General features: G+C 38.6%; 2 protein-coding genes across 2 annotated transcripts in view; both read left to right on the plus strand.

Annotated features, from left to right (window-relative positions):
- Positions 1-289: 289 nt before the first annotated feature.
- Positions 290-2,362, plus strand: LOC131973701 (monocyte chemotactic protein 1B-like). The gene is made up of 3 exons (XM_059335765.1): positions 290-371; positions 1,347-1,464; positions 1,558-2,362. Exons 1-3 carry the CDS (start codon positions 305-307, stop codon positions 1,670-1,672), a joined length of 300 nt encoding a protein of 99 aa, XP_059191748.1. The 5' UTR covers positions 290-304; the 3' UTR covers positions 1,673-2,362.
- A 3,974-nt stretch (positions 2,363-6,336) lies between these two features.
- Positions 6,337-26,021, plus strand: part of LOC131973768 (septin-7-like) — a 51,777-nt gene continuing 32,092 nt past the window's right edge. Inside the window, exons 1-2 of the mRNA XM_059335844.1 lie at positions 6,337-6,649; positions 15,348-15,447. Of these exons, the coding sequence (XP_059191827.1) occupies positions 6,611-6,649; positions 15,348-15,447 (139 nt within the window). The 5' untranslated portion in view covers positions 6,337-6,610. The remainder of the gene's footprint in view (positions 6,650-15,347; positions 15,448-26,021) is intronic.

Below are 26,021 nucleotides of genomic sequence, written 5' to 3' on the forward strand. Positions count from 1 at the left end.
AAAGTACTTCTGCATTCAGACAGAACACAGCGTTGATCAGTGAATGTCAATTTGTTTAGGGAAGTGAAATGGTCAAACACACACCCATTTAAAAACTCCTGCTCACGGCAAACTCCCCCACATAGAGGTGGGCGACACTAATATGTCACTCATAGTGAAATCCCAAGATAGGCCATCGGGTCTCCCCCAGCTGCCCCTAAACTGTATAAAAGTGGAAGCAGATGGAGTACACATTCACACAGCAAAAAGGACAGGTTGAGTTCCACTGACACATACTGCTAACCAGTGAAGAACAAACTTCAGGATGGCTGCTGCTCGTCTCTCTCTGTCCCTGTTTGTGTTGATGCTGGCTGTCATCAATCTGAGTGAAGGTAAGAAGCACCTTGCAAAATTACATTCAATTAGTGTGTGAGAGAGGTGAGGAATTGTAATTATATGTTCAAAATGTTTAAGATTACACTCATATAATTGTTATATATGATAATAATTTAGTCTGATCAGTTAAAGTTGCTCCATATTTGCGGGATGTGTAAATAGACAAACTGGTTTTATTACAATAACAATTTAATAAGGTGATTATATATATCTTGTGTTGTTGCCCCTGAGTAGCCAAATAATTTATTTATCTTAAAAGGTTGAGAAATCTTGATTTAATGGATCCAGCACATACACTAGTTTTATAAAAGCACTGGGAAATTATTCCAGTAAGAGAAATCTACCTTAACCCTCCTGTTATGTTCGTTTCTCAGGAACAGAAATAATGTTTGTGGGTCAATTTAACCCGGGGCATGTTTAATTATCCAAAAGTGTAAGATCTAAAACATCCCAAAAATAATAAATAATTAATTAATAAATTGTTCATATTTCATTAATAACTACATTACTAAACATTTCATGGTTCAATGAGGATAATTCACTGTTTTTTTCATTTTAAAAAAGCATGTTAAAACTTTTTTAATATACACTGGAAAGACCTACGTATAAATTCCAATGGTTTTACATGACAGTGATTTTTTTAAATTTATTATTTTATTTTATTTTTTATGAAAAAATACTTGTAACTGTTTTGTTTGTTTGTTTTTTTTACTTTGAAATGGGTCAATTTGACCCGCAACATAATAGGAGGGTTACTGAATTAACTGATTATTTTCACAATATGGAACGCAGTGCTCTGTCAAATTCAACCAGTCCATATTCAAACAGCAAAATAACACACATCAAGATTAGATGTCGATGGGCCTCATGCAGAGGAAATTAAATGGGGAACAAAGAAAGAACGAACCCATGACGTCTGCGAGTGTGTGTGTTTTGTTTTGAGTTGTTCATTTATATGTGTTTGTTGGCAGGTCTGCGTGGTTCTGGCCCAAAGAAATGCTGCTTTCGCTTCAATGAAAACAGCATACCGAAAGAAAGAGTGGTTGGGTACCACAAGACCAGTCAGCGGTGCTCTAACCCTGCCGTCCTGTAAGTACACAACCTGAGAAATTTATAACACCAATATCATTATCTACATATGAGGGCTTGGAACCTGACCGCCTTGTTTATGTTTTTGTTCAGGTTGAAAACAGTGGCAGGACGTCAGCTGTGTGTCAGACCTTCGGCCGATTGGGTGAAGACGATCATCAACTACCTGGATGACAAATCTTTCCCAGGACAGGCATCCAACCTGTAACCAGGCAACACAATTACCACATAAAAGCCTGAACAATATCTTTCTGGTAATGTGTTGTGATGCTGCGATTTCTAACTATCTGCTGGAGGATAAGCATAAGCTACCTGTCCATCTATATGCAAAATATATAGTAAATATATACTAAATGTTGTTATGTTTTGTAACTGATAGATTTAAAAAAAAAAAAAAAAAATCTCGGATGAGACATATTTAAATATGCACCGTTTTCTACTTCTGCTAAAATTTGAACATTTTAATTTTATAATAAGCGACAATATGTGTATTTTTTGCTTAATTCAACATTCAGAGTCAGACCGTCACACTGTGAGCTAGTGAAGGGACAACAAAGCTTCCTGAACCATTTGCTTTATCTACTGAGCCCACTAGATGGCGCTCTTTGTTCAACAAAGGTCTTAAAACACACTCAATTACCATTTATAAAGCCCTTTTTTTTAAGCCAAGACCGCCATCTAGTGGTGTCAAAAAATAAAGCAAATCGTTCACGAAGCCTCATTGTCCCTTCACTACTGTTAACTACTTTTGTTGTAATTATCTATTGTAATCTGAACTCTTTCACTACATTCACTTTAAAAGAGCAATACCTCCAAATTTCACTTGTCATCAGTAGAGTATAAGCTACGGGTTACACCACATTAACTGTTGTGGGCTCTTTGCCTTTTTGATAGTTAAGTAAAGTGATGATCGCCTCGCCTCAAAACCACCTCCAGACTTTTCTCTGTCTTGGCTCCCAAATGGTGGAACGAGCTCCCCACCGACATCAGGACCTCAGACAGCCTGTACATCTTCCGCCGCAGGCTGAAGACCTATCTCCTCCAACAATACCTCGGTTAAGCCATGGTCACCTAACACATATATATATTTAAAAAAAAAAAAAAATTGCTCTTCTTCTTCTTCTTCTTCTTTTCTATTCTTTTCTTCTTTAACATATAGCACTCCTGTAGCAATGACAGTTAGCTCTTAAAGTTATGTACTTACTCGATTCCTATGGTCTATGTCTAGTACCATCAGGTTGAATGCACTTATTGTAAGTCGCTTTGGACAAAAGCGTCTGCTAAATGACATGTAATGTAATGTAATGTAATGATGTGTTTTTTTTATCTATTTAAAGTCATGTTACATTCAAGTGTTTGTACACACAATTTGACAACAAATCATGTAATTCTGTATTAATCTGTAAGTAATTCTGTAATAAAGCAAGATAATAAGTCATGTTGGGCTTTGTGGTTGTCTCTATTCATGCCAGGGGTTTAGTTTACACATACATTATTCATTGTTAATATGTTAATTCCTTTTTGATAGTGATAAATAAAGATAAAGTAGTTGGTATGCTAATGCCATGTTGACATAAAAAAAACAAAAGGAAAAAGAGGTGCTGTGAATTAACTTGATCACAACTTTTTATCTCTGAGTTGTAAGCATTTTCTTCTTTTCAAATGACAAGTTGAATTCTTAAACAATAAAAAAAATATCTGCTATAACCAATAGTTTATGGAGGATAATGTTGGCCAATTTAACAAACTTAAGAAACACATTTCTGTGTAATTACTGTGTCAGTTTGCTGACTCTTAACTATTTGTGGTACTTTTCATGACATTTTAGTATTTACAATCATTCTTTCCACTTTTATTTTACTCCTCTAAAAAACCAAAGTAATCGTCTTTTATTAACTCTGACTGAGACTGAGTAGCCTACATATTGAATATTTCACGCCATACAGTGCTACAGACTGTATGTTTTACATTCAATGTATGTTTCTAATGAACATTGAAACATGCATATTTTTATGTTTATTCGTTATTATGTCATATTTTTAAATTGGTATGGTGGTTTATACGAAAAGTTGCATTTGTTCCTTTTTTTTTTTTAAATCACTGACAATCACATTTAGACTATACAGGAGTTAGAAGGGTTATGAGCAAATATGTTTCTAAGGAATTTTGGTCCTGTCAAAACATTTGCTGGAGCGTCAGACAGCAGCTGCTTTCTTTTCCACTAGAGTGCGCCTATGCACCACTTAACATCATATCAAAGTCACTGTCAAGACCACAAGTGGATGCAAGTCTTGGGGATTGTTCATTTCATATAAACAACAACATTTCCTACTAAAGCTTTACTTATGATGTGCCTTACTGATCTGACACATGGCCTTTAATGTTGCTTTCAACGATGACTTGTTGTCATTCTTTATGCTTTTGATTCAAGTCATCTAATCACATTGGTTTATTTGTTTCTTAGCATCTAAGAATTAGATTTGTATTTGTATTTATTTATTTGCACCATACGAAAGGACAATTACAAAAAACAGAAATGAAACAAGAATAGTAAGTGCGGGAGAGGTTAAAAAAAAAACCCATATGGGCTCATAAAAAGCACCTCCCCAAGAAAGTATATAAAAATAAAAAAATAAATCAACAACAACAATGAGAGAAAGCTACAACAAATAACAACAAAAAAGAAAGCAATACAAAGTGCCATTTTATAGCACACACACTTAAAAGTCAGAAATAAAAACAAAAACGTAAAATGGGAAAGATGAATATATTTATAAATAAATATGCATGATTGAAGTATATTAATATCGTAAACTGACAATATATGGAGTTTCTTAAATACAGGGGCAGATGGAGACAAATAATTAGAGAATGTGGCTAATCTAACAAATTTATTTTGTGTGATTAATAATTTCTGTAAATTAGAAGGATAAGTGCTGGCCCAAACAATATTACATTAACTGAGAGGTAGATAAATTAAACTATAATACAGTATATTTAAAGCATTCTGAGATATGAAACCACAATTTTTTCTGATGATACCAATAGATTTCAATACCTTGTTATTGACAATAATTAATATGCTCCAACCATGACAACTTCTCATCAACTAATACCCCTAAAAATTTGGTAGAGAGATGCTTTTATGATGTTCACTACCAAACAAATACTCTTCAGTGAACTTAAAAAATTTCCAAATTTTTAATCCATCATTGACATTATTCAACTTTTCTCATTGCACAAAAATGAATTCCACCCAATCACACTTTTTTGTAACGTTTCCTAGTTCAGCTTCTTCTGAAACATTACAACTAGCATAGATGCGTCGACTTTTGAGCATTCCCACCTCTCTTGCTTTGTAAAAGTATTCCTGGGGGAATGGCTGCATCAAGCTGACCAAACAACATACATAGCATAGCATAGCTGTAGACAAAATGTAGCCTTATTATCTTTTAAAATACGAGCCTAAATCTGCCCCTAGGGTCAATGGTTCTCATTGTACTTTGCCATGAGTTTCTTTTGAGTGATCTTTTCTGAAAAGCTGAAATCTGATACTGGAGTTTCTTGTCTCCATTTAAAGCTAAACTGACATATCTATTACCATATGCAAGCACATCTATATAAAGGGTATTATAGTTAACGAAAACTAACAAAATAACGAAAACTAGAATTGAAAAAACATTTTTGTTAACTGAAATAAAAATAAAGAGAGTTTAAAAAAAAATTATAACTAACTGAAACTGTATTCTGTGGTTACAAAACTAACTTAAAATAAAGACAATTATAGTGAAAATATCCTTCGTTTTCGTCTTTGTCAACTTTTTTTAATACCTAAACCTTTTTGGTTGATATGAAATCAATTTCATCTATCTGGTTTTATGACTTAGTAAACTTATTGGGGCTGAGATGGATAAGACAAAGGAAATAAAGGCAACATTTATTGTGACTTTTTTTAATCTTGCACCCAACAAATACCCCATTACAAAAAACTAAAACAAACACACACAAAAAATTAAAACTAGCAAACACACCCTAAAAACTACTTAAAAGTAACTGAATATGAAAACAAAAAATAACAACGAAATTAAAACTAAAACAAATGAAAAATCCTATTATAAGAAACTATTATAACAATAATAATATAATTTTTTTGTCAAAATTGTTTTGTTTTTTTGTTGCTTAAATCATCTCGCCGGCCACCTATGCTGAAATATCCTGCATCCTCAGTGATTTAACCCTTTAAGATAATGGCCTATGTCAAGTATGTGACTTAAGCGGATTTATTATGCCTAAGTCAAAATAAAATGTGACTTAGGCAATTTTTTTAACATGCCTTTGAGACTTAAGTAAGATATGGTAACACTTTATTTTGAAGGTGTCTACATAAGAGTGACATGAGCGTGTCATAAACATGACATGGGATGTGTCATGAACATTAACGACACTTTGAAGTAACATTAATCCTCATGATACTTGTCATGTCATGTTTCTGACAGGCTTGTGTGACTCTTATGTAGACACCTTCAAAATAAAGTGTTACCATATCTTGCTTAAGTCACAAAGGCATGTTCAAAAAATTGCCTAAGTCATTTATTTCTCTTAAGTTACATAATTTACACACAGTGTTATTACTATACCAATAGCCATCCTTTGTTACATCCTTTTTGAGTGAAATTATCAAAAAATATGTTATCATATATGATATCATATGTTTATATGTTTCCTGCAAAACTTGGAAAAAAAGGATTTAGGCGATTATTTTAACAGGGTGACGAAATAGGAAAATAAATTGTCTGGCCAAATGCAGATCTGGCGCACAATATAAAATTGTTGCAATCTTATTTTGAAATTCTCAACCGGATGTGTTGCTTCCATTTGGTTTGTTTGCCTTGTTAGGAAAACGGTCGTTGGAGCATTTTTTTCTTGACTGTGCTACATCTGGTTGTAGTGTCCGTCAGCGGCCATATGTAATTTAACTTCATTCATTCGTTTACAGACGCACCTAGGTTCATTTTGTTTAAACCGAGCGACGGTTTCTAGGGTGAAAAGTCGCGTATTTCTATCCGCTCCGTCATTCTTTGGGACGTGAATCAGTTTATGCCTCGGTGACTGTCCGTTTCAGGCTGGGTTGTGACAGCATAGTACAATGATCGAGCGACCAGAGACTGCGGTTCCCAGCATCGCTGTAAGTCCATTTTATCTTCCAAATACCAATGTGCAAGTGTTGACACATATGTTCACTAGGCTGTTATTTAAATGCCCTGTTTAACCGCAACGTTTCCCGTGTGCTTCGGTCCCTGCTGGTGCCGACCGACCTCACAGATATGGGGAACAGAATAACGTAACCAGCTCGTTTCACGATATTTTCAATATCTACATCAGGGATGGGCAACTTAAAAGCTGGAGGGGGCCACGATTTTTCATCGTGACTACCACAGGGCCACATACAGGACCGTGCACTTAACCAGATACGATGAAACTGCAATTTTAAATATGTTAACAGTGCAGTAACTTAACATATTCCATGCTAAAATGCACCTATAACAGTATAATAGGAATACAAAAGGTTTGAAGCAAATAAAAATGAACCACTTACTGTTCTTTCTTTTTATTCAGTGCAAGAACAGCAGACCAACATTGATTGCAAGAAGTAATTTTGTGCATTTTTACACTGCACTTATAAGATTTCATGCTCAAATGCATGTAGTTGTACTGAGGGCCACTTCAAGTGAGACCAAAAACTGAAAGAAACATTGTACACCCCTTGTGACAAATTGATATCGCCTGCTGATATATGTAGTTGACCAAACAACATGTATTTCAGCAGGGCCAGATTAACACTTTGCTCTACCCTGGGCAACAATATTCAAGGGCCCCATCATCACGACCCCAGAATCACCATAATCTAGCAAAATATAGAATAAATTACAGTAATATGCAGTTAACAACTCAATACATCAATAACTAACTGTTATCAAGTGCATTTTGCCACTCACTCACATATGATGTTATGAAAACAAAACACATCAGCAGCAGTATAATCTGGCAAAAACGACCCACTACATAGATAATAATAATAACAATAATGATAATACATTTTATTTTGAAGATGCCTTTCTTGGCACTCAAGGACACCGTACAAAAGGATAGAAAAAGATAGGGAAGGAAGTGTCCTCAATTTTCACAAAAAAATAAGTAAGCAACCACTTTCAAAGCATCCAGTATTTATTTAACATCTATTCCCAGCACTAATGTATTGAATTGATAGAGCCATCACAGAGGAAGACAAGACACAAACAAAAATCAAGAATCTAGAATCAAGTAGCATTTTGGTCCTCAGCTCATTGTAAACAGAAATCACCGTGTCACCTCAAAATTCATTTTTGAGCAACGGCTCCAATGGACAGTTTAACATATAAGCGAGAGATAACCAGATATTTTGCTTGTGCCCACACTGCCCTGGGCCCTTTAGAGGGCGTGGGCCCCTGGGGAATTGCCCAATTGCCCATACGGTTAATCCGGCCCTGATTTCAGTATGCCATCGTATTAAAAATGAATTGTGCCTCCCACTCCTGTGTAACGTTAACATCATTCTGGTAAAGCGAGGTTGGCAAAAGTATAACGTAATCTGCTTTTTTGCTGCAATAGATCCTGTGTAGTAGATACAGTGTTTGCTAAATGTACCGATATTAACCAAACTTACGTTACTATAATGTTCTATGTTAAATCGGCTTGTGGGTTCCCTGAACGTCTCATAGAATTGCACGTATCGGGGGTACGTGGTATAGTCGCAGCTCCCTGCAGTGGGGAAATATATGGACCTCAGTAAAATCTTGTTGAGATGTCTTTTCACACCGACCTTCATTATATTATTATTTGTAATCAAAACAATTTTAGATAATACCCTAACCAGCTAAGGTGGTCTGATTTTATGCTTTGAGTATCCAATCTGCTCCCCTTTGTCTTATTCCCTTAAGAATTCCCACAGTTTATGCCCCAAGCAATGTAAATAAAAGCTGTGAATTTAATTCAGTAAAACATTGCTTGATGGTCTTTATGGTGTAGTTTGTAACACTCATATCTGTCTGAATCACTCACTACTAGAGAAATTAAAGCCTGTTCCCCAAATTACATGTAGGGGAAAGTGGGGCATCTTGTCACACGGGTTAGTCGTCATACTGCCTCTACCTCCAACACCAGAAGGCGCTATCTAAAAATCCTAACGGCTAAATCTGCAACTCACAGTTCTGAGGTCATTTTGCTTTTGACATGCAGCTAACCGAACTGTACTTTTTTATGTAATATACCTTTGACAAGTAAGTAGGGTTAAGTTAGCAGGAAAATGTAAAATGTCCTGCTATATTGCCGGAAAGATCTGTGCTGGCATACATAGTGGTCCTGCGAAGGCTTGATATTCGTGCCCATTCGTAGTGCAGCCCGGATTCGCGAAACAAAGTGGGAGGAGACGAAAGTGACGTGCAACAGAGCAGCGGCAGCTAGCACAGTACTAATAGGCTACACAGTTAACTTTGTATCAGTACAGTGTGTATGTGCTGCAGCAGTATGTGTTCAGTTAGCGATCTCCGTTTGTTTACAACAAGCAGCGTACACTCTGTGTACAGTTAGCGATGCCTGTTTGTTTACGATCAGCGGCGGACACTGTGCAAAGTTAGCGACGGTGGCCGCAGTTGTTGTGTAGCTGCTGAACAGTGATTTGATGACAGTCGGACGAAGTGGGAGGTGTGTCTTGGACGTCACACGCGACGTCAAATATTCTGCCTTGGCCCATTCATAGTTGGTCTCGCCCCACAGTCCCACCAATTTCCAGCCTGTGACTTCCTCTGGAGGCGAAAAATTGGTGGGATCACTTGATCCCGACATCCCGCTTCTGGCACTTTCATAGTGCAGGCGAGACGTTACAGAGCCTTAAATGTTGCGGCATGAGACGGCACTATGAAAGGGCCTGACGACAGCACACAACCCGACATAATGGGTAGTTCTTGGTTGAGACATCTATCTCAAAAAATCAAACATCCCAAAAACATTCGAATGCAAGAATACGTTTGGAAAGCTCCTATACATGTTCTTATTTGTTGAAAAATATATTGTGACAGTTTACCCCACGTAGTGGGGTACCCCATGATGGGGCAACTTGTCACAAATGCATTTATACTTCACCATTTTTAACTATACATTAAAGTGAGAAGTGAAAATCTGAAGATTATACATGCACAACAAATTAATATTTAATTAGATATGGAAATGGAGTGACTGTGGTATACTGAGACAGAGGAATTTAAGTGAAAGAGATGCCTGGCTCTTCTTTAAGTAGGCTTACTGTACCAGATAGCAAGTCTTGCTTAATGCAGTTTGGTGGGACTGGCCATGAGATTGCATTGGTTGACCACATGGGTTTTGCTCCGTTATGGGCTTTTTACACTGGCACTTACGTTTAGCAACGAGTGATTACTCATCGCACAACACAACACACTTTGTGTTTGCGCTGTGTCTGTTTGTGGTGATTGCCAGTGACTCTCCTTGGCATAACAACAATGGGGCGGGCAAACACATTGTGCACCGAGAGAGATGGGGAAGGAGCAGTGGGCACAACATGCTCAGTGCTAAAAATAGCAGAAGAAAGCAATGACACATGCACTGTTTCTCATTATTTCTGTCCTCCTACTATGGAGTTAAGATGTCCAATATGTATTACAGTATTAGTATTTAAAATATAATAGGTAAAAGTTTACAGCTGATGGAACAGTGGGAGGGCCTCAGCATCAGCTGGTGAATGCAAGCAGGGGGTGGACTTGGTAATACAGATGATGTCAGTGAAGCAGGCAGCTGCGATCACCACTGGCTTGACTGGGGGAGGGGTGCACAGTAATGGTATGGACTGGAGCCTTCCTCTCTTTCATCCCCCATTACTTCCCTCTTTAAGTCCCCTGGTTTTACCTCTGTCACTTTCTCATTAAAAAAGCCATGTAAGTCATAATACATGTCAAATTAACAAATATTGGTATTGATACCATCATGATTGCTGTTATCATGAAGCTGGAAATGTGATATTTGTGTTTCTTGTATACAAACTAAATTATTTGCTACAGACACAAAGACCCTGTAAATAAAAGGGTATGCTGTATTCACATACTTTCACACACACACTGTTTACCTCATATAGTGCACATTTGGATCCACATACTCCTGTTTACACACATACTCTAACAGAGGGTTTTTGTAGTGAAACGCTGACAGCCTGCACTTATAATTTAAACTTAAATAGCTAAATGACCCACTCAGTGTGTAACATTACTTGTGCTACCCACGGTGCAGCTAGTGGACAGAATGGACAGACCACCAGATGTGGCACCTTATGTAAGATGCATTTTCACACACAGAAAAACTTGTATGTGGGTGGATCAAACACGGAAATGGTGCAAAGTGCCTCAGGCTTGTTCTGAGTATTTACGGCTTTTGTCGAGCTGCATGAATCAAACGTATTGATGAGGCAAATTTATTCTATATTTCATATTTCTATTTAAGACACGTCTTTATTTAGTCAAGACTTGCATTTGTATTGTATGTTGTTGTGTATTTAGTGTAGCATGCTTTTTACCTTTACTTTATTTACAGAAGTACTTTCTATTCTGTTCTTATACAGCAGCAACTGTAACAAAGCAATTTCCCCCCTGGGATCAATAAAGTATTTCTGATTATGAAATGGATTGTTGCAGATGCTTTTCCCAATCTGTGTATCCAGAACATCCGCTGGTGATGTTGGCATTTGTTGCCACAAAATATTAATGTTGGTTACATTGATGAGAGCCACAGCAGCCACAGAGTCCTGACATGATTGTATTGTCTTTCTGCATTTGTTTATTTCATTGCCCGATGGTGGGAGTAAGGCATCCTCCTACACAGATGTGGTGGGTCAACCTGGAATGTAGTAGTAGTAGGAGCATGTGAAATCATCAGGCCATTGGCAAGCAGGGAAAAGGCACAGTTGAAAGAAAGGTTAGTGTAGCGACCCAAGGGCATGCAGTGTTAGTTGTTTTTGCAATCTGGACACACAAAACTACTTACCTGCCCCAGAAGCGAGATTGTAATTAAATGAGGACATACTCATTACTTTTCATTTGTAGTATTTCATTCACTCAGAAGTATTCAAAATAGGGATGGGCGTTGGGAAGAAACCTTCCAACTCAAGCATCTATAACATTAACAATCAAGTAATTGATTAATCACTATGCTTTTATCCATACCTCAGAATGGATAAAAACATTGGGCAAAATAAAAGATATACATTACGATGCAAAAGCCTGTTTTGAAAGTGGACACTTTTATTTTGAAAGAACAAAAAGAGACTTCCTGTCGATTGTAAAACTAACTCAGGTGAGGTCATACTGTAAAGAAAACGTCAAGGAGTTCAATGCTTTAGCCCCCAAAGAGGCTTGAGGTTAGTTTTCACAGGAATCTTATTTAAGTATTTTTTGTGTTTAAATAAGTTTTGGATAAAATTAAATCTAGTAATTCATGCCAGCAAGATTTGATACAGTAAGCTAGATTTGCTCAAATGAATCCTCTTGTATTTCTGTGTGTTTTATAATTTTTATTGCAACTTTCAGTTTGCAAACTTTAGCTTTATCCAACTTAATTCTCAGCTCATTGGCTTATCCATGTACTGCTGCAGAACTGAACGATCGGCCGTGTTTCAGTTCATTGAGTACTGATATGCAGTCATAGACGAAATAAAATAAATAAATAAATACACAGATCGATTAAAAATTCCATGTGATCGAACAAATTCTTAACGACCATTAATCGAGCATCGATGAATTACTCCCATTCCTACTGGACACACAAAACTACTTACCTGCAACAGAAGCAAGTTCGTAAATAAATCTTATTATCATTTTACTTTTCATATGTAGTATTTCATTCACACAGAAGTATTCAAAATAGGATTTGCCATGTGGTTATTTCATGAAGACTTTTAATCTGTTGATTACCGGAACACACTAGCCTCTGAACCAGATGAATCTGCTAAGCTCATGTTTTATTTGCTCTGGCAAATATGTCTAGCTGGAAGAGACTGATGTCTGGCATATTTTATGCTTTGCCATTAAAATATACCATAATCAAAACTAGGGACACGGTGGTGTAGTGGTTAGCAATGCTTAGTGCCTCACAGTAAGATGGTTGCCGGTTCGACTCCGGCCTGCAGCTCTTCTGTGTGGAGTTTGCATGTTTTCCCCGCATCATCGGGTACTCTGGCTTCCTCCCACAGTCCAAAAACATGCACTTAGGTTTAATTGGTGAATCTAAATTGCCCGTAGGAGTGAATGAGAGCGTGATTGTCTGTCTCTATATGTCAGCCCTGTGATAGTCTGGCGACCTGTCCAAGGTGTACCACGCCTCTCACTCAATGTCAGCTGGGATCGACTCCAGCCCCCGCGACTCGGATAAGCAGTTCAGGATAATGAATGAATACAACAGTCCAAGACCAAAAAAATCACAATACCATGTACACAGGGCTTTCCACATGACTTTGTAAAACTGTGAAATGTGATAGATAGATGGTGGCACATGGTATTTTTTACTTGCCAGTTATTATTAACTGCAAAATGAACTGACAATGTTGCAGTGTGTGCTGCATCATGTGACACACATAGCTCAGATATCAGGCTTCATACAGACAGATGGCACAAGTAAAACGCCTGGGATACCACCATGGAGTGAGAGTTCAGTATCTGCAGTGGCGTGGACATGGCCGTTATAATGCCCTCTTTTATGTTTTCACAACCAAGAACAGGTCAGTTTGAGTTTGTATTAGTCAAAAGGTCATCTGCAGGTGCTTAACCCCCTTTTTCAGCAGACCTATCAGTGCAGAGCTGCAGTTTTCAATCAGTGCCATGCATGACAGAGCCTGAGAGGCCACTCACTGGCAGCAGGCAAGCCAGCGATCAATTGTGTTTGCCTCACGTAGCGTGTAGGACAGTGCACAGCGATTGCAGGGGGAGGGGTGGTGCTATCTGACATTGGACTGGGAGTTGGAGAGCGGTAAAGAGTGATGGGGAAAGGGAATAGAGACATACCTTGGTTGAAAGACAGAGCAGCTGGGAGCCTTGCTCTGCTGTGATCTGGTCTGAGATCCACGGCCTCCGCCACAACCTGTCCCACATGAGGAACAGGACGAACATGATTCAACACGTAGGGAGATTTGCATTTGTTTGTTTGTATTGAATTTACTTTTTCCATTTAGCTTTACATTTCAACTTTGGCACACTGACTGGCAGTGGTGGAATGTCACTAAGTACATTGTACTCAAGTACTGGACTTAAGTACAATTTTGTTGTACTTGTACTTTTACTTGAGTATTTCCATTTTATGTAACTTTATACTTCTACTCCACTACATTTTGAAGCAACTGTTGTACTTTTTACTCCACTACATTTAGCTGACAGCTTTAGTTACTTTTCAGGTTGAGATTTAAGATGAAAAACACGATAAATTTGAAGTGATTTGACATTTTCTTTAATTAAATCTTATAACAGTATATAAAGTATTTAAAATGATCCCTGGCTTTTCAAAATTAAAATACTTCTCATTATCAATTTAATGTGATTAGCTATTATTTTTATACATAAAGCCTCATAACAATATCTTAAGTAGTTAAAATGAGCACTACCTTGAGAACATATAAATATATAAATGCATCAAGTATAATAATACAATAATGTATTTAGATTACATATAACAATTTGAGTTGGCTCATTCTGCATTAAGAGTACTTTTACTTTTGATGCGTTGAGTACATTTTAATGCTGATACTTTTATACTTTTACTTCATTAAGTTTTGAATGCAGGACTTTTACTTGTAGTGGAGTAATTTCACAGTGTGGTAGTAGTATTTTTACTGAAGTAAGAGATACAGAAAAGTATCACAAACCAATGACTGAAGCCAGTCAGCTTCATTCATTGGTTTGTGATACTTTTCTGTTTTAGTTACATGTTAGGTTAGCTTTGGCAGGGCATAAAGCCTTTTATATCTCTCTGTGTCTCTGCCTCCCCTCACCTCTTTCCCCCTAAAACAGCCTTTTTCCCCCACTTGTGTTTATCCCAGCTGCACTTCACTTCAAAGGCGCTCTGTTGCTGCAGGACACAGAAATACTAATTGTAGGGTCAAAAAAGGTTTTTGTCACTCTGCACACATAATGGCTATGTGCAGCTACAAATCTGCTGTAAATTTGTTCAAACACATGTAAAAACCACATAGAGATTCTGTGTTGTAGGGCTGGGCGATATATCGATATAAAAAATATAACTATATATTTTTAAATGTGATATGGAATTAGACCATATTGTATATATATCGATATAGTTAAAAAAATATTTCTTGATATATAAATGCTGCGCTTACTAGGGTTTGTCATATTTAGGTATTTTGTTATGTTTATTATTCTTTTCTCATATAAATATATTTATTTCAGAAGAAGATTGGCCTATTTTATTTCATAGGCTAGTTTTATTTAAGATATTTTTCATTTAAATGTGGACTTTATGGAGCTTTTATTGTTGTTATACAGTATTTAAGTTCACTTATATAAAGAGTTTCAATAAAACTACTTGTAACATTTAATATTTTGCTTTGAACATTTGCTCTCACTTTGCAATAAATTATTGGGATATATATCATATATCGATATTCAACCTAAATATATTGGGACATGACTTTTGGTCCATATCGCCCATCCCTAAACAGACCTATATACTTTGTTAAAGATAGAAATCTGAGAGTGTTTGTGAGTTTTTAATCATTTGTTCATACTATGTGATTCCTGCATTAACATAAAGTGTGTTTGTCTGTTTGGGTTTTCTTTCAGCAACGGAACCTAGAGGGCTATGTGGGCTTCGCTAATCTCCCCAATCAGGTGTATCGGAAGTCAGTCAAAAGAGGATTCGAGTTTACTTTAATGGTTGTAGGTAAGTTGGAAACGTCTTCACCTGACTGAGGATGTGAGTGTGTGCTTCATGCTCATGTGTGAATGTTTGTGTGCCCGAGCCGAACCTATGTCTGCACATCTGCCCATGTTTTCATTTTTGTGTGAATGTGGCTTATCATCACAGGTTTAAAGGTGGTTGTTTGTGACATCCAGCACATTTCAGCTACTCGAGATGACTAGTTGACAATTTAAAAATCACTTTCTGCAGACTGGTGTCCTGTATGGCCTCAGTGTGTTACTCAGCGTTAGAGAAAGAGCATGTGAAAATATTTCTTGGGAAAGCTGGATTCCCACTGTTTTTCCCAGGGGAGTTGTCTTTGTAGCCCCAGGACACACAGTAACACATCTGTGTGCTCTGGATGATTTGATTTGGAACATTAGCTGCAGGATGCTGGTTCAAGTATGAATAAACCTGGTCTGGAAATGTGACTAAAAGCATTACAGAGGGATGGAAATATACAAAATAGTGGAGGAACCAGGTGTTTATTATGGACACTCGAGTGAAGGCCGAAGCAGGCTCACTTTTAGGAATATACTGGAGATACTGGTATCATATAAAACTATATGATCTAAGGAATCTATAGGCACCAAGTATATCAGGAAGTTCTCGAAATAACGCTGTAAAGTTAGGCTATTTTTTAGTGTTTCATGGTGATTTTCAAAGCGGTCATGTGACCTCTGACGGCCTGCGACCTCAATGAAAATAGGTTCTCTGGGTTCCCACAAGTCTCCTCTTTACATACATGCCTACTTTATGCTGATAACATGCAGTTTTGACCATTTTTATCCATTCTGGTCCAAGACAGGAAGTTCCTGTTTCACTTCAGTGTTCGATTGACGTATTAAACCATGTGAATGGAGCCTTGAATGAGTAATAAACACATGGATTCATTGTATAGAGGAAGTGTGCAGAGTGCAGTTGTATTATTAACAAATTAACAACCATTCTCTAGCTTGTAATTCTGCAGTTATGACTGTGTTTTCCACTTGAAAGATACGGTTTCTAATTCTCAATAAATACAACTGATGGAGGCCAAATATGCAAGCATATATGCTTTTGCAGTAGACTATTATAGAGCTTAGGCACTAGCTAGTAGCCTTTAGTTGCGTGTCTGTGCAAACTCTATGTTGCTTTGTAGTAGGGCTGGGTGATATATCGATTTCAAAGATATATCAATATATATTTAAATGCGATGTGGAATTAGACCATATCGCATATATTGATATAGTTCAAATTTGCACCGTGATCCTTGCTCTAGGCAAGCTGCGTTGTTTATTTAAGATATATTTTTATTTAAATGTGCACTTTGTGGAGCTTTGAATTTTTTTTTAAAAGGTACTCCTGTACAGTATTTATGCTCACTTTAATAAATGGTTTCAATAAAACTACTTGTGACATGTCATATTTGACTTTGACTGAACATATGCTTTCACTTTGCGATAAAAATATCGGGATATATATCGTATATCCATATTCAGCCTAAATATATCGGGGTATGACTTTTGGTCCACATCGCCCAGCCCTAGTTTGTAGCTCTTCGTTGTGAGTGCTGTTCAATAGTTGGTAGTGAGAGCCACGGATGTAGCAGGAAAAAGCTTTGAACGCTCACCACTATATCGATGAGGGCCGCAGGGTTAAAATCAGCTGTCCTATTAACAGAGCCACAATATCCGCTCTGTGCAGTGTCCGCTCAGTCTGCCAGACAGACACATGGCTGAAATCCTTGCAGCTGAACTCCAGAGAGGCTGGCCACACCTGATCTGATCATAAATAGCTATAATTGCGTTTGTTCACACCTGCATTAACATGTGTGTCCACATGTGTCTTGACTCTTGAGCGACCACTTTTTATGAATCTCACATTTTATGAACCTGAAACTGTAATGTTATTATATATAGGAGCATGGTAAGGGAAGGTTAGGGACACGGCCAGTGGTGGAAAGTAACTCAGTACATTTACTCAAGTACTGTACTTAAGTACAATTTTGGGCACTTCTACTTTACTCAAGTATTTCCATTTTATGTAACTTTATAATTCTACCTCACTACATTTTTAGGCAATATTGTGCTTTTTACTCCACTACATTTAACTGCCAACTTTAGTTACTTTTCTGGTCGAGATTTAACATAAAACACATAAAAAAATTGAAGCGATTAGACGTTTTTTTTTTTTTTTTTAAATTAAACCCCATAGCAGTATATTAAGTAGTTAAAATGAGCCCTATCTTGAGAAAATTTAAATGCATCACTAATAATCCAATTATATATATGGAATATGTACAATATAACACTGTTAGGTGGTCCATTCTGCATAACAAGTACTTTTAGTAAGGTTTTGAATGCAGCACTTTTACTTGTAGTGGAGTAATTTCACAGTGTGGTATTAGTACTTTTACTTAAGTAAGAGATCTGAATACTTTTTCCACAGCTGGACATGGCTGTATGTGTCCATAATGTGGCTGTGTGACCAGTACAAGTCAGCAGCATACGCCCAAGCCTCTAGTCCTGTAGTAGGTTGAACTGGGACTTGGTTGTATGCTTGTCTATTGACAAAATATAACTAAAAGCACAATAGATCCCGTTAATAATAGTTCTCTTTGAAACGGAACCTTAGATTTGACTGTTTTTGGTTCTTACTTTGGTCTTAAACTTTATTCCAGCTATCATTAAAATGTTTAAAAGGTCAAAAATCTAACTCAGTGTATCTTGTGGGGACCCAAATCAGTTCAGTGGAAGGAGGAGGGCATTAACACAAAGAGGTGCCCAACCTATTATTATTTCAGCCTGGGTTTTTAGCTTCCTGTTTAGTAAATAGCCACTGTTCAAGTATCGCAGGACGGACACAAAGACAGACAGAAGGGGCTTGGGTGACAACTAGAGAGAGACAGAGAGAGAGAGATCCACAATCAATAAGATCCTGTTTCTGGTCCTCTCACATATGGGCCCCTCTATCTCTCTTCCCAGCGTTCTTGGCTCCCAATCCTGCATACCCCAGCTGATCCAAATTTCACACATAGCCAATGTGAGGAGCATAGCAGTGTATTCACCATTCCACACAGCAGATATTTAAAGAGGATCAGAGGGAGGGTTCTCAGCTGGGTCTGGTTTTTCCCACCACTAAATGCTTTCTTAAAGCATTCAGTGGTGGGACACTAGATATCACCAAGATCTAATTAGAACTGTGACTGAAAGATTTAGAAATTTTAACCCTCAATGACTTAAAACAAGTATATTGTGTTGCTGAACTCTAACAGAGAAGGCTAAAGTAAGATGACACAGATAATGAGCTATGAAAGTTTCCTCCATTTGGGACTCTCCATCAAAGTTAGCATTGTCAAGACAGCTTGTGATTGGTCAGAGTTTAGCTTGTGCTGATTTACTCTGGTTCTACAAGGTGGTGTAGTGGTTAGCATTCTTGCCTCAAAGCAAGAGGGTCGTCGACTCTTCTGTGTGGAGTTTGCATGTTCTCCCCATGTCAGCGTGGGTTCTCACCCGGTACTCTAGCTTCCTCCAGCAGTCCAAAAACATGCACTTAGGTTTAATTGGTGATTCAGTGTGATTGTCTGCCCTGTGATAGTCTGGCGACCTGTCCAGGGTGTAACCCGCCTCTCACCCAATGTCAGCTGGGATCGGCTCCAGCCCCCCTCGACCCGAGTGCGGATAAGCGGTTAAGGATAATGAACTAATGAATGATTTACTCTGCCCCAGTGTTTAATTTGCTGTTTGAAATGCTGCTGTGAACATGGCTTACCACTAAATCTACGAAGACTATGTCATAACCTAGTATATGGCTGACCATGTTTGGTCAGTGAGAATTTAAGACTTGGCGGGCAATGTGTTACATGTGAATGAAAAATGATATTAAGATAAACGGCTTTATTAAATAAAAATGGATCTCTGAGAATGTGCCTTCAGTTGTTTATAACAATAACAGACTGATTGAAATAGACAATTCCAGGTATTCCTCTCCTGCTAAACTAAATACACAGCTGTGCAAGTAACAATAAACAGAACAAGTAACAACAGCCTACCTGATCTGACAAAGTAAAGTTATTGACTGAGGTAGACAGTGAGTATTACCTCATATAGCCCTGTACATCTTGCACAGGTGTTTTGCAGGAAATCTAGCTCATCATCAGCCATTGACTTAATCAAAGACTACATACTCAAGACAGAAATGAGTGTGAGAAATAGTAAAACCCTTTATCATAACTGATTTAAAAACTATGGCTTGTGCTTAGGGCTGGGCGATATAGCCTGAAATTACAATCTCTGACTTTTTCCACACCAAACTGGATTTACCATTTTAATCGATTTTCTTTCCTTGACAAGAAATTATTCAAAACAAGCAGCAACAACAAAACATTTCACTAATACCTCTTTTCGACCAACACGTACCTTACTTACTTACCTAGTTTTTTTACTGGGCTTGTGCTGGTGCTGGTTCGCAGTTAGTTCAATGTTAGTTCTGTCCAGTAAGCAGCATATGTCTAGGGCATCTATTGTGATTGGAACGGAAGGAGGGAATGTGTAAATACACTGCTGTCTTTGTTCAGACTATAGAACTGCAGTGTCATTAGTTTATTACCTTAATACGTCATAAAACACTTGTTTTTGACCATATTAACTATGTTTGTGAATATCCCGTAATAATTTGTTGGAATATATAAGTACTCAAACATGGAATGTCTTAAAATTCTTTGGATGGTCTGTAGTGTGTGTTTAGGTGCTCAACACACTCTAAACACAACAAGATGCAGCTCCAGTTGTGTTGCACTCAGTCGGCCACTCCCTGGGAACAAACACCACCAGAAACTGCTCTATGGTGATTTTTCATCTTGAGCTTGTCTTTTCTTCCTCTCCTCTATCCAACTCTCTGTCTTTTCCCACTCAGTACGCCTCTCTCTGAGGGGGGAAAACTTCCTGCCCCTTTGTCCAGCTGGCAGACTCGATAGAAACTCCTGGAAAGATCAGCAAGATCTCGCGCCAGTGTAGAAAACTGAACAGAGCCGAGAGTCAGATCCCAACTGAAGGGAGCTGGGAGGAGAGGGGAAGTGATGCCTGCTTCATGCTGCTTCTGATGTGTAACAAGGCCAGTACTTAACAGCCCCGCTGCCTCTGCTTTCCTAAGGCAACTCAGGAGGAGAGCACATCAGAAGCTTTTAATGAGTCTGCATGTGGGATGTTGCATTAGAGTTGAACTGATACACTTCTCACAGGGTTTTCATAATTGTGCTTATTGAGCTTATTCAGCATTCCCCAAGTTTCTCCAAATACAATAACAGATATAACACCAAATGTCTTACATGTGTTATTGTATTTGAATATTTCTGCATGAGGAAAAAATGAATTTATTTGCCTCAAACTGCATGGGATTAGTATAAGGTAGGCATGTCTGGAAATAGAAGATGTGTAGGCACCCATAGATCCCATTTTCATTCAGACATCTTGAGGTCAGAGGTCAAGGGACAACAAATGGTCAGTTTTTCCATCACTTAAACTTGCCATAACTTTGGTGCACTATTTAGCCCCAATCCTGACAAGATATCACAGTAAGGTACCAACCTTACTGTGATATCTTATAGGGCTTTTCGACCAGAGCCGGTACCCAATTGCGATCCGGTTCTTTGGTTTTCCACTGCAACAGAACCGGTTCCCAGCCGGGAAAACTTATTCCAGAGCAGCACCAACTCGTCGCTGGTCTTGAAACGTCAACCGTTTACGTCAGGAGTTGGGGGCGGGGTTATCTGACCAACAAGACCAATTCGGCAACATTGATAGAGACCAACTAAAACGTGTATCATTCATTTATTTGATTTGTTTAACTGCAATGTGATTTATACAGGTGAGCTAGTGTGTTAACGTTAGCGAGCCATCGCTAGTGGTCTAGCGTTAGCTTACAACAAAGTCCAACATCAACATTTTGCGTTCAGTGTTAAAAATAATTTATTTGGTGTCCATAGTGATGAAGATGAGCAGCACAGATGTGTTGTAGAGACATGTAGTCTACCATTGTTATTTTACTTGTCATGAGGGGGGAGACATATGGTTCGCAACTGTGAACCAACACTAGCACGGCTCCGAACCGGCCCTTGGTTGAAAAGGGGTAATAGTAGCTTCAAAACTGAGACCACTACATCCTTGGGAAGTAAAAAGTTGACGAAAGTTCTGATGGCCCTTCAGCCCACCGGCAGGCCGGCAGATTGCTGAGGGGTTAAAGTGGTAAAAATGATTTAAAAAAACATATTTTTTAATTAGCTAAACAAAGGCCCACCCTGAAAATGTTCTACTCGTTTATGTGTATGAAATATTTACGATATGTCCATAAACATGACTGTGGGTAACTACCACATATAACCTGACTTCGAAATATCCAAACGATCCCTTTAAGCTCAACGAGGTCTTCATACACTAACCACGGTCTGTGAATGAAGTAGCCATGAAGAACGGGATAAGCTTGAATCTCTGTTACAGTGCAGTGGTATTGTGCTTACTAAGTCAGTATCTGTTTATCCGTCTCCCTTATCCGTGTGTGATTGAAAGACTGTTTGTCTGTCTGTTCTGCTCTTTATCCTGTTGTTGTACTTCTCTGAGCTTGTGTCTGTGCGCGTGTGCGTGTGTGTGCGTGCGCGCGTAATAACATTGTGTAATATGTTTGGGAGTCCAGATAAGATGGTCTGACAGGCTTAGGATTGACCGCCTTGCCTACTGACCTTGCAGAAGGGAGTGAGTAAAGGAGGGCTTTGGTCTAGTTAATCTGCGAGCTTAAGCAGATGCGTTAATACAAACATATTCACTCACACGCACACACACACATTTCTTTAATGTGTTGACTCATGTGTATGAATAGTACCTCACTCCTTTTCCTTCCATCTACTTAATCACTCACACCTGTAACACAAAAGAAGTAACTCTGGTTTTCAGCATGACGTGATGATGTGATTTGCATTTTGGAGAAGCAAGTTTCTTCAATACTGGCTCTTCCTTAAAAGGATTTTAAGATCTGTTCTCTACATCTGCTCATAGGAGTAACATAAGAAGATTATGTAAATCATCTCACTTCTTTTACACATTTTAACTCAGGAAACCAGTAGTATAGCTTCAGTAGCTTTAAGAGATGAGTAGCTTTCCAGTAAGTCATTGTTCAATCAGAGTATAAGGTGTTATGGTTGCATATTTTTGCTGTAATGCAAAGATCAATTTGAGATTGCACAAAATTGCATAGTCAGATTAGATATAGTTGTCTGATGGACATCATGAAAAATGATATGCAACACCCCTCCCCATGTCTGTCTCTGCACTGCAGTTGTTATTTTTTGTGGCAGCCATAGTAGCATGACTCTCATCCTAATCTTTTTTCATTTTGAAAAGTACATTTCAAGTGCAAATTGGATCGTCATCAGTCACAGAAGAGCATTTTGATGTGTCATTGCATCAACCAACCTGGGGCAAACCCAGAACATGCCAGATTAATTATTATATGTCCCATCTGGTCTGTGAATGTCCCATGAGCTTGGGAGAGCTTGGGGGAATTGTCTGCAGAGAGATACATATGGGTTGCTTTTGTTATGCACCGCAAGTCCGGTACAATTTAGGGCTGGGCGATGTCGCAAAAAAAATTATCACAATATATTTTTTCATATCACCCGATCACGATTATTATCATGATTTTTTATATAGTTTTTAAACTGCCAATTTTAAGTCATCTGTACTGAAAACTAAAGAAACTAGAGATTAATTCAATATTTTATTAACATATGAAGTAAACATCAAAGCAAGTTAAGTAAGATGAACATAGAAAAATATAAATATGTACTGTTTTTACTCAACAGTACAACAAATGTAGAAAACTATAAAATAACACAGTGAACTACTTTACGGTCCTGAGTGTTCTTGCAGGTATGCAAGACCCAAAATAAACAAATTGTGAGATTAGCTGTTTATTACTTGTTTATTGAACTAAGTTCCATTCAGTAATAACTTGTTTCCCTATAAGTTTTTATATGTCCCACGCTCTTGAACGTATCATAGCCATTCCGACGCTATTGAATGCACCATACCTGTGTGTGAATTGCTGTGCTGTGAATGTCAGTTTTCTTTCGATACAATGTAGTACAATGCCTCCACCACTGCTGACGCCACAGCAAACCGCCTGTTTATCTCACACTCCATTCTACCGTCACTCATGAACAAGACCTAGAGATACTTGAACTCCTTTGCCTCGGGCAGTACCTCTCTCAAGACCCATAGGGGACAGTCCACCATTTTCCAGCAGAGAACCATGGCCTTGGATTCGGAGGTGCTGTCTCTCATTCAGACCACTTCACACTGTTCTAGGGACGGTGCCAGCAAAACCACATCATCTGTAAAAAGGCTGCAATTCTTAGGCAAGGAGCAACCCTGGCAGAGGCCAACACCCACTGAGAACGTGTTTGACATTGTGCCGGATATACACGGCTACAGCTCAAGGACCAGGCGGCTCATGGCAACACAGCCGGTACCTCATACTCCCACAGTATCTCCCACAGAACCTACCGGGGAACACTGGTCATAAGCCTTTTCCAAGTCCACAAAACACATGTAAACTAGATGGTTAAACTCCCATGAGCCCTCTAGAAGCCTTGCCAGGGTCAAGAGCCGACCCACTGTTCCATGACCAGGACAGAATCCTCATTGCTCCACCTGGATCCTAGGTCCTCGATCAGTCGAAGTCTCCTTTCCAGCACCCTGGAGTAAACTTTCCCAGGAAGGCTGACCAGTGTGATTTGCCACTCCACTGGTAGTACATTACTTGACTTCCACGCGACACCAAAGAGGCGTGTCAACCAACACAGCCCCACAGGGTCCATAGCTTTCCTGGGGACGAATCTTCCCTTAGTATTAAGCCGTCGAGCAGCCCTGGCCTCGTCATTATCGCTGGACAGCAGCCTGTGTACGAACTTACTTCACAAAGGCTCCTCGTTGCCTCTGGGCACAACACTCTATATAGGCTACTCTGTCATAGTGTATGAGTGTGTGTGGATGGGGTCGTGCACATGTTCATGCATGCTCAGTCAAATCACTGCAGACAAGTCTTTCCCTCTCCTTTTTCTATTTTCTCCTGGCTCTGTTCTGGTTTCTCTCTGTCTCTATTTTGAGATGCACATGTATACTGTGACCCAGCACGTGCCGATTTTGTCAGATTTAGTCTCAGACTTGGTGGATCGCAGCGAAACATTCACTCTCTAATTTAAAAACCCCAAGGAGTAGTGTGTGTGCGTTGTGTATGGGTTGTGTTGCTCCATTGCCGGACGTGCAGATCCTTATCTTCGCCAAAACACTGACCTTTGCCCTCTGTTTCAGCTAGTTCCATTGAGCCTCGGAAATGGAATATTATCTTTTCCAACGGTCCGGTGTTCAGCAAACACAACTTTTCTCACATCCACCTTCGCTCTGTGACTCTCTGCCGTTCTCTCCTTTCTGCCTGTATGCTCCCCAGATGTCTCATTTCACAGGACTCACACATGCCCGTTAGATATGTGTGTGTTTATGTATGTGTCTGTGTGTATAAACACACATGTGTCTGTGTGTGTTTGTGTTGAGTGCTAGTTAGTAGGCCTGTCAGGATGTGAGGGGGGCCAGCTTCTGCCTCAGGGCTGAGAGAGAGAGACAAATGGGAGAAAGAGAGGGAGGAATGTGTGGAATCCCATGGTAAACCCACTCTGACCATTTCTGTTTTTTTTGTTTTTCTGTCTCAGTCCATTTTGCAATAGCTCTTTAAACTTACATATTTCATATATTTAGTAGAGGTGTGAATCAGCAGAGGCCCCACGATATGATTTTATCTCGATACTTGAGTCACGATACAATATTATTTTAAACAGTTTGCGATATGTTGAGTATTGTGATACAATATTTCGCGATTTAACTGTTTAACTGCATTTTATGTCTACAAAATTAAATTCAATCAAGAATTGTTTTGTCAAATAAGAAAAAATTCTCAGTCTATTCATCTCACTTCAGTCTTTTTATTTCTCCACAATGAGAGTCAAACCCACAGACTGACCTACAAAGTATTCAGTCAAACTGAACTGAACTGATATCAAACATGTATGGACGACAACAACTGCAGCATTTTGTCAAACTTCCCTCAACTTTAAGCTTCACTGCACTGAATTTTTTTTGAATGAAACATAAAAAATAGCCTACCTTTGCAGCGTTATTTGGCAAGCAAAATATCACGATACTATACTGTATTGATACTCCCCACCAGAGGAGAAAACAATAACATATTTTGTAGTTGATTTTCTCATTCCACCCCTACTGTTAATACACTACAGAAGTTAAAACAGAATGAAAGGTAGCTTCTGTGTGAATCTCACCACTTTCTTAGGCTGCATGGTCATGGTTCAATGGCATCAGGTTCTGTTCCTGATGGGCTCTGTCTTTGATCTTGTTGAACTATGATATCAATGTTGTGTCTGCAGAGCAGAAGTGATTCAGAGATCTGTCAACAGAGAATTCCAGTCAGAGGACTAAACTAACCTACAACCTTCAGCCACAGGTGGCAGGTCC

This window comes from Centropristis striata, chromosome 6 (assembly GCF_030273125.1).
Source record: "Centropristis striata isolate RG_2023a ecotype Rhode Island chromosome 6, C.striata_1.0, whole genome shotgun sequence".
Lineage (NCBI taxonomy): Eukaryota > Metazoa > Chordata > Actinopteri > Perciformes > Serranidae > Centropristis > Centropristis striata.